This window comes from Lissotriton vulgaris, chromosome 4_1, assembly GCF_964263255.1.
Source record: "Lissotriton vulgaris chromosome 4_1, aLisVul1.2, whole genome shotgun sequence".
NCBI lineage: Eukaryota > Metazoa > Chordata > Amphibia > Caudata > Salamandridae > Lissotriton > Lissotriton vulgaris.
The window spans coordinates 1,905,555,108-1,905,564,715 of NC_141691.1; the positions used below are offsets into that span (position 1 = coordinate 1,905,555,108).

The 9,608-nt window shown below is 46.8% G+C and overlaps 1 protein-coding gene across 1 annotated transcript; it reads right to left on the reverse strand.

The window, feature by feature from the left end:
- Positions 1–5,998: 5,998 nt before the first annotated feature.
- Positions 5,999–8,868, reverse strand: LOC147724700 (uncharacterized). The gene is made up of 2 exons (XM_086967048.1): positions 8,719–8,868; positions 5,999–6,929 (listed from the first exon to the last, which is right to left on the reverse strand). Exons 1-2 carry the CDS (start codon positions 8,852–8,854, stop codon positions 6,532–6,534), a joined length of 534 nt encoding a protein of 177 aa, XP_086823174.1. The 5' UTR covers positions 8,855–8,868; the 3' UTR covers positions 5,999–6,531.
- Positions 8,869–9,608: the final 740 nt, after the last annotated feature.

Consider the following 9,608-nt stretch of genomic DNA (forward strand, 5'->3'; position numbering starts at 1 on the left):
TACAGAAGCGCAATATGAACGCAACCACCCAATGACCCGTCTGTATAACACTAAGCTGGCTAAAATGCTAGCTCTGGACCTTCTCCCTTTTTCTTTTGTAGAAGGGGTTGGTTTTCTAGAATTAGTGACAGCGCTCTGCCCTAAATGGAAGGTTCCTAGCCGGTTCTATTTTGCCCGAGTTGCGGTTCCAGCACTACATGAAGATGTTCTGAAGGTGATTGGGGCAGCTTTGCAGAAGAGTGCTGTTCACACTATACATCTGACAACAGACATGTGGACCAGTGGCGCAGGCGCTGATTACATGTGCATCACTGCACACTGGGTCTCTTTTTCAGGGGCTAAAGCAAAGCTAAACTCAGGTGTTGACACTAACATTGTTTTTAAAGGTGCTCGGAAACATGCAACACTAGCCATGTTTGGTTTGGAGAAACGTCACACAGCAGAAAACATTTTGGATGTCTTTAACACAAAGGTCCTTAACTGTCTGTCCCCACTAAAACGCAAGGTTGGTTATGTTTCCACAGACAATGGCGCCAATATAGTTAAGGCCATGAGGGACGGTTACTATTTCAGAGTGCCGTGTTTGGCGCACTGTATAAACCTGGTTGTCCAAAAATTCTTGGATAATAAACGCAGTGCAGCGTACAGTGTATTGGAGAACTGCCGAAAAATATGCAAGCATTTCAGGCATTCTTTTAAGGCCCGCAAGCAGCTGAGGAGCATGCTATATCAAAGTCAAATGCCAGTGAAAGCACTCATCCAGGAGGTGGTAACACGTTGGAACTCAACCTTCTACATGCTTGAGCGTCTGTATGAGCAGTATACGCAACTCGATCAATATTTCTTGAAAGAGGGTATAGAGGAGCGGAGGATGGGTGGGCCGCAATGGAACATAGTTGAAAGCCTAACACGCATGCTTCGTCCTTTTGAGGTCTTCACACGTGCAGTCAGCAAGGAGGACTCTAATTTGGGAAAAGCTATCCCATTGTTGTACATGCTGGAGGACCAACTGAAGGAGGTGTGTTCTGTGTTTCGAAAAGATGACAAAAAGAAAGACTCTTTGCTTCTGGCTGAGAAATTATTAGAGCTCCTACAAGGTGATGAACGTCTTCAAAAGATCCACTCAGAACAGCATTACATTTGTGCTACTATTCTGGATCCACGCTACAAAAAGGCGCTGGCAGGCAGAGCATTCTTTCCTTTTGCTGATGAAGATGTTACAAAGTACAAACGTTGGCTAGCCTTGTCAGCCAAGAAGTTTGAAACAGAACGGCTGGAAATTGAAGGAAATGGCAGTACATCAGCAGGCCATCCCCAGTCAAAACAATCCACTTCTGCACCTGTGGCTGTGGCACAAGTGACCTCTCAGCCGTTAAAGACACCGGCAACCGCATCATCTGCACGAAAGACAGCAGAAACATTGGAGGCTGAAGAGGATTGGCTAGCTCTGCGTGGGTTTGGTTCTCAAAAGGTCAGAGGCACAGCAAGAGCTACGCAAAGTGGAGGAACCTTGGAGGAGGACCTTGAGTCGATGGTGAAGGACTATCTGAATGACTCCACAGAGGTCTATGTTAATTCTGACCCATTGGCGTATTGGCATGGGAAAAAAGAATTGTGGCCACAGCTCACCAACCTGGCTTTAAACTACTTGTCTTGCCCACTCGCAAGTGTGTCTTCTGAACGGGTTTTCAGTGCGGCTGGTGGGATTGTAACTCCCAAACGGAGCCGCCTCTCGCCCAAAAATGTGGAGAGGTTAACAATGATCAAGATGAATCAGCACCTCATACCACCAGATATAAGAGTACGAGAGAGCGTGCCGGATGAAGAGGAGGTGGCCAGCACCATAGATGAGGGAATTTCTACTCTGTCAGGTGGCACTGACCTCACCCGGGCTGAATTCGCAGAGTATGATGACGAAGCCTTATTCTTATTCCTGGACCGTGATTCCGACTTCGAGCCCTGAAAATGAGACAACGAATCAATAACTTTCTTTTTCATCCTTCACTTTTATTCCTGTGTGTCTGTCTTTCTTTGTTGTGCACAGTTAATATAATTCAAACTTTAATCAGATAATCACAAAGACAAGCCCATCAGCAGAACTGTCTTCACTTGTTTGCTAATTTATTTGAAGGTGCCGCAGTCTGCATTCCTCAGGTTCACAAGTTCAGAAGAACATGCTCCTCTATCCTCCTCCTCCAGACTCCTATTTCCATCAAAGCAGAGGGCTGGTTTACGCCCAATGAAGAAAGACTCAGCACTTGTGGGGGTGTTGTTCTACCTCTTTGCAGGTGAGTTGACGGGTCTGGGGCCATTGCTGGGAAGCACTAAAAGTGGTTTGTGCCAAATCCGAGGCGGAAATTTTTTTGTGTTTTTGATGACTTGCTTGCCTTTGAGGTGCTCTTAGGGGGGGTTCCGTCTGTTTGTGGGTGAGTTTCGTGGTCTGAGAGCATTGCTGGGACACTCTAATCTTGATTGCATTTGCTTTTCAGGAAATCCGTCGTGCCAACCCCGACTTATGGCCTAGCTACGCAGCGCGTTTGGACCGAAGGCCCAGAAATATTGCAAGTATGAGATTTTGCTTTTGTCCTGTTTGGGGGTGTTATGCTTCTTGGCGGGTGGGTTGCCGGGTCTTGGGGCATTCCTGGGAAGGTCTAATACCGGGTAGAAGTGGTTGGGACAAAATCCAGGCCGATTTTTTTTGGGCTATTTCAGACATTTTGCTCTATGTAGCGTTTTCGGGGGCCTGTTTGGGGGGCTTCCTGGTGTTTGCGGGTGAGTTTCGTGGTCTGGGAGCACTGCTGGGACACTCTAATCTTGATTGCATTTGCTTTTCAGGAAATCCGTCGTGCCAACCCCGACTTATGGCCTAGCTACGCAGCGCGTTTGGACCGAAGGCCCAGAAATATTGCAAGTATGAGAGTTTGCTTTTGGCCTGTTTGGGGGTGTTATACTTCTTGGCGGGTGGGTTGCCGGGTCTTGGGGCATTCCTGGGAAGGTCTAATACCGGGTAGAAGTGGTTGGGACTAAATCCAGGCCGATTTTTTTTTGGGCTATTTCTGACATTTTGCTCTATGTAGCGTTTTCGGGGGCCTGTTTGGGGGGCTTCCTGGTGTTTCTGGGTGAGTTTCGTGGTCTGGGAGCACTGCTGGCTATATCTACTTTACTTTGCAAGAGGTTTGAAGCAAATCCATGGTGGCAGAGGGGACTTAGGGCCTAGCTGCAGAGCGCGAGCGGAGTGATTTGGGAAATTTGTGAAAAATTGACTAAGTCCCCATTTTTGTACTTTTGCTCTTTGGCTGTTTGGGGGTCTTCTACTCGTTTTCTCCTGGGTTGACGGCTCTGGGGCCATTGCTGGGAAGCTCTAATACCGGATAAAAGTGTTTTGGACCAAATCCCAGGCGGAAAATTTTTTGTGTTTTTGATGACTTGCTTGCCTTTGAGGTGCTCTTAGGGGGGGTTCCGTCTGTTTGTGGGTGAGTTTCGTGGTCTGGGAGCATTGCTGGGACACTCTAATCTTGATTGCATTTGCTTTTCAGGAAATCCGTCGTGCCAACCCCGACTTATGGCCCAGCTACGCAGCGCGTTTGGACCGAAGGCCCAGAAATATTGCAAGTATGAGAGTTTGCTTTTGGCCTGTTTGGGGGTGTTATGCTTCTTGGCGGGTGGGTTGCCGGGTCTTGGGGCATTCCTGGGAAGGTCTAATACCGGGTAGAAGTGGTTGGGACAAAATCCAGGCCGATTTTTTTTGGGCTATTTCAGACATTTTGCTCTATGTAGCGTTTTCGGGGGCCTGTTTGGGGGGCTTCCTGGTGTTTGCGGGTGAGTTTCGTGGTCTGGGAGCACTGCTGGGACACTCTAATCTTGATTGCATTTGCTTTTCAGGAAATCCGTCGTGCCAACCCCGACTTATGGCCTAGCTACGCAGCGCGTTTGGACCGAAGGCCCAGAAATATTGCAAGTATGAGAGTTTGCTTTTGTCCTGTTTGGGGGTGTTATGCTTCTTGGCGGGTGGGTTGCCGGGTCTTGGGGCATTCCTGGGAAGGTCTAATACCGGGTAGAAGTGGTTGGGACAAAATCCGCGCGGAAAAGCCTTTAGTTTTGGCACTTTTTGTAACTTAGGGTTCGTTAGGGTTAGCCCTAGCAGCAGGATTGCATGTGTATCGGGGTGTTCTAGATTTTTCAAACTGAGTTCTGGGGTCTTAGAGCACTCGTGAGCATGTGTAATTTTGGTTGCAAGTCATTTGAAGAAAATCCATGGTGGGAAAGGGGGGATTTGGCATAGTTAAAGAAAGCCTTTGCCACTATTCTTAACTTAGGGTTCGTTAGGGTTAGCAGTATTTCTATTGCATGTGTTTGAGTGGGGGGGATTTCGAGTCTTGGAGCGATGCTGGCTATGGCTACTTTTGCTTGGTTGCTTGCAAGTGGTTTGAATACAATCCACGGGGGGTAATGGGTAATTAGGGTACTTCGGCCTACTTTTACTTTCAAAGTAAGTTTTGTCTCCAGTTTTCTGCTAGGCCTCGTTTTTTGGGTGGGAGCACTGCTAGGAAGATCTATTTTTGTTCTAAAACACAGTTTACAGTACACCTAGCTTGAGGGGCAAGATCCGCTACATTAATTTGCCCATACTTATTTATCCTTCAAAAGGTGACTCAGAGTACGCACTTTCAAAAACATTGTACTGTCTGTCTACTAGGAAAAACAAATTGTGACTTTTTGCACTCCACAGCCTACATACCTTATATTTATTTATCAGTGGTGTTGTAATATTATATCACTTCCTGTTTTTCGTTGAATAATTACAGGCCGGGTTTCAGTCTCTGCAATGGGGAAAAAAGGATGGAGTCAGGCTTCACAGTAGCGAGCCACAATTCAGCATCAGGCAGGCAGTGGACAGGGTGTCTTCTGGTGACCAACATCGGTGGACGAAGCGTCGGCTGCAATGGAGGAGTGCCGCTAATAGGAGGATTTTTTTTCTGCGGGCAACTTACTTACCACTTCCAACAGGACCACTACAACCACATAGATACAGTATCCCTTGCCTTTTTCTCTGACTGTGACTGCATTTCTTTGCTCTCTCTCGGCTTCTACATTGATCCCTTAACACATCACTTAGTCCACTCCACTATCTGCACCACACATAGTCATTTGTAAGTGCTCCTACGTAATTCGCAAGTCGCAGCACGCCCCAGGCCGTAGAGGACTGGGATGGCCCCAATGATGAAGCATGTCACCAAGGGGCAACCCTGGTGAGTGAGGGGACACCTAGAAAAAAAGCAATTTCTCCTTTTCTATCTACTATACCTTCTGTCAGGTTACGCAGCCCCTAAGCGCCTACCGTACTATGAAACTACATTTCCCATGAGTAGGCGGGAGACTTGCAGACTATTTAGTGAGACTATATGAGAGTACCCTTGTATGTTAGGACATCACTTCACTGATGCCTGTCTTGTCTTCTCTTACAGGTATCCTTTCCCTGCTGACCCTACCTTTACCCATCCCACATTTTTTATTTTAGTTTGTTATTTTTCTCCCTCGCCTAATGCCTCGAACACCCTGTGTTTACACTTCTGGGTGTTGGTGACATTTGGAGGTGGAACCATATTTGCATCGACTGGATCACGGGGAGTAAACGTGACACCTTCCAGACCAACCCCATTGAGTGTTGTTGTGAATGGATTTATAGTGACCAGCAAGGCTCTCGGGTATCTGGCTACAGAGACCTTATGTTGAATATAGTTATCAATAATTCCACACAGGCCCTGTACTGTCGCATTCTTTCTTTCCACAGTTGTCGATGATATATTCTTACTCTGCTTGACAAAGAACCATTGCTAATGTGAAAGAACTTCAACCGAATTAGTAGTTATACTTTACCATTTGTTAGGCTACAATGTGGCACTGCTCTACTGTACTTCTGTCACCTGCTATATTCTCAGTTGTACCGTTGAATTGCTCAGGAGGACAAACCAGATTTCATTTTCTTTTTTTTCATAGGCATGCAACTGCCACTGTGTCACACCACTAGTACCACCGCTATGAGGAAATTTTATCCGACCAAGATTGCCAACGTTATTCGGTGTTTCCCGTGGAGCCAGCCCTGGGCCTAGCCCTACTTTCAAACACAAATTACAGGTAAGATAAGCGTTTGGTGGTTTGGGGGTATAATGGAGTATTAGTACGAGAGACGAGAGACTGAAGGTAGTACTACTAAAGTCCTAGGACTCTTGGATTCACTTCACTTAGTCTGTGAGAGGCACTTAGTGTTGAAAACATTTGGGCATTTACACTTAAAGGAAGAAAATGGAACTAAACTTTCAGGAAAACAGTCAACGTTAAACCCCCACCCACCAGGCAAGCAGTAAAAAACAGGTATGCTCAGATAAAGTTTGAAAAAGTATATTTATATCCCTAACAAAATAATCTCCCGCAAGACCCTCCCTAACCCCAACGATTGTCCTTCAAAAGTCCCCAAAAACCCAACTCCCAATTCCCACCCCCCAAAAGTCTCTAAAAAAGGGGCAAGGGACACTATGGGTGGATGCTGTTAACTTTTTGGGCCAGGGCATCATGCTCCTCGCGGAGCAAGGCGAGCTCCTGCTGAAGGCGGGACACCATCAGGGTAGTGCGGCGCAGGCGTGCCTTCACTGCCTTGCAGGTGCAAGGCCTGTGAGAAGCAGCTGTTGGCCTTGCTGCTCGGCGGTGGCGTTTGCCTTTGGCAGCCCGGCTCAGTCTCGGTGGACCACTGTGCTGGGTGGCAGCCGGTGAGGCCACGGAGGCCGATGCAGACGACGTTGTTGTTGTCGACCGCACACTTTCCTCGTCCTCCAGGGCCACCAGCCGCCGATATTCCGCAACAGTGGCCTCGATTCTCCGTTGCCGGGCCGCTCTAGCCAGCTCCTTCCTCCTTGTTCGTTTGGAAGGAGAACCTATATGAAGAAAGAAAGACATAGTCTGTAACCAATGCTCTTTAAGATTAACTCAATCATTCAGCAGAAATGTGTGCTGCAGTACAACTAGCAACTTGCAAGCGCATTACATAACTATTGAGGCCAGTATCTATCTAACCTCACACTTCTTCATCCTTGCTCTAACATTAGTGGGAGTTTAAGGAACAAATTCTATGAGCACTGTGGACTTCCATTGGAGTCGACTATGAAAGTACACCAGTCTTATTCTTCTTCTTGTCTCTTGTTTTGGAAAATTGGTACGTTATTTTCTGCAAGCCGGCATAATGCCAGCGCGGTAAACTTGCACCCGAGAAAAAGAGACGCACGCCATGAGGAGTGACCTAGACTTGCGTTGCCGTTGCGTTACTGTACCCGTCCAGTACATGCAGGTGGTGAATCTCTTACTTTTCTATTACGGGTGGCACTGAGAATACTCTGTTACAACTCAAGGGCTACTGCTTAATTAATTTAACTTTCACCCTACAGTGGAAATGAGTACTAGAAATGGAAAATTGAAGAAGATAAATAATCTGATTATCTATCACTTCACATGGGATGTTTTTGCTTATATATGGGATGACTTTAGGTGCTTTGCTTTTTATTGAGTGACAGGCAGTGATACATCCACACATGAATGACTGAGTACTACTAAACTTATTAAGAGAGGTAGGGAGTGGCCACCATAATAACCGGATCTATGCAGTGCTTGCAATACAAACTACTGCTACTACTTATGGTAGTATTTGGACAAAATTAAAAGTTCTTTTCCTTGCCTTTCCTACACTGGAACGGACGTGCGGGTGCAGTGTTACATGCTCTTCAAAGTTACACTTAGTTCATCCACTGACCATCTACTCTCTCTAGATCATGGGTACTCACAAACTTTCTCTCAGGGGCTACATTTACAGTGTAGTTTGGGGCCGAGGGCCGCACTGGTGGGGGCGGAGTCAGAGGGGGCGGGGCTAAAGCAAAACGATAACTTGTGACCATGAGGTTGCACACAGGTCCCTGCAGCAGATGCCCTCATCCACTGAGCCACCAGACCCAGCATTTACATACATCTCTCTCCCTCCTGCTGTCCCTCCTGCCCTCCCTCCATCTCTCTCTCCCTCCTGCCCTCCCTCTCCCTCTGTCATCTCACTGTGTGTGTGTCTATCGGTGTCAGCCTTCAGCCCGGGTTGAGACCGCTTCCTCAACGCGCACACACAGACAACAACACCAAAGTACTTAACAGGTCTTTAAAAGACCATTAACATATTATTGAGGCTTTGTTTGTTTTAGCGCCCCTGCTTCTCCACCCTGACAATCACTGCTTGCCCGGCCCCACAGAGCAGAGGCTTTGTTCTATTTCACCTCTTTGTGGCCTTGCATCTCCACTCTGCTCTGTGGGGGCCGGGGGAGCAGTGATTGTCAGAGTGGAGATGCAGGGGCGCTAACAGGTGAAATACAAAAAAGCCTCTGCTCTGTGGGGGCCGGGGGAGCAGTGATTGTCTGCAAGGTCTGCGCACCGCCAAGGAAGGCTTGCCGGGCCACCACCGGCCCGCGGGCCGTACTATGAGTACCCCTGCTCTAGATACACATATGCTATCTAAGAGTCAGATAGTAGCATGATCCAGGTATATGGACACATACAGTTTCTGTGTCACCCACCCAGGCTGTTGTCCTTCCACCCATCATTGCTTCATCATTCACCCAGCCATGCATCTCATATTCTTGCCTTCCCAGCTAGTCTTCAATCTCAATAAGTAAGGAATATATAAGAGCTTACCTCTGGCCGCCACCACCGTCTCAACTCTCACAGCCGCCGCCGCCGCCTCCTCCCCTGATGAATTGCCCTCCGCCTCCGTGTCGAGCACCACCACCACACTGGCCCCGCCACCAGATGTTCCACCTACAAAGTACATTTAAGAATCTTAGAATAAAGCACTCACTAGTCACTAGTATTTGGTCTAGGAATGAAGACATGTGAAAACAATGTAATTTGTGACTGTCTACGTTAAAGTTAAAAAAAATGTCCCTTTTTCCAGGGAAGGTTGTCTTGCTGCACTTTTTGGCACAACTGATGAAGGCTGATTTTTTAACACGCACCATTTTTCTCCACACAGACAGAAGATGAACTTCTAACAACAAGATCAAGTTGAAACCAGGTGAGAGCTCGGCTCGACCACAAGAAATGTCTTCAATTAATCGTCAGCACTAACCACTTTTCCATTATCAGTTAAACGTTTAGTTTTATTATGACTTCATTTTAATAAATGTGTTTACTTTTAATAAAGCTTTTAAATTTAAATACAATCTGTGTTTTTTGGTCCTCCAGACTAGAGTGACTGAGCGAAAGGTTTTGCAATTTTTGCAAGCATGAGTCCAGATAGAACACTTCAAAAGACATTATGGACAATCCCAGAGGACTGCACTAAGTTGATAGAGCTATTGCTGACTAGAATCATGGGAGTTTCGCCAACCGTGCAATCTTAGTTAGCTACACAGACAGACTAATAAGAATAATCTAGTAATACCACAGGGAGTCATAGTAGAGGCAGGATAAGAATTTAGATACAGTCTACAAGAAGAGCAAAGACAATGTTGAAAAAAGTCAAATGAGGAACGCTAGGAAAAATAGGTACTAGTCTAAAATGAAAACTTACTGGGGCCAGCAGA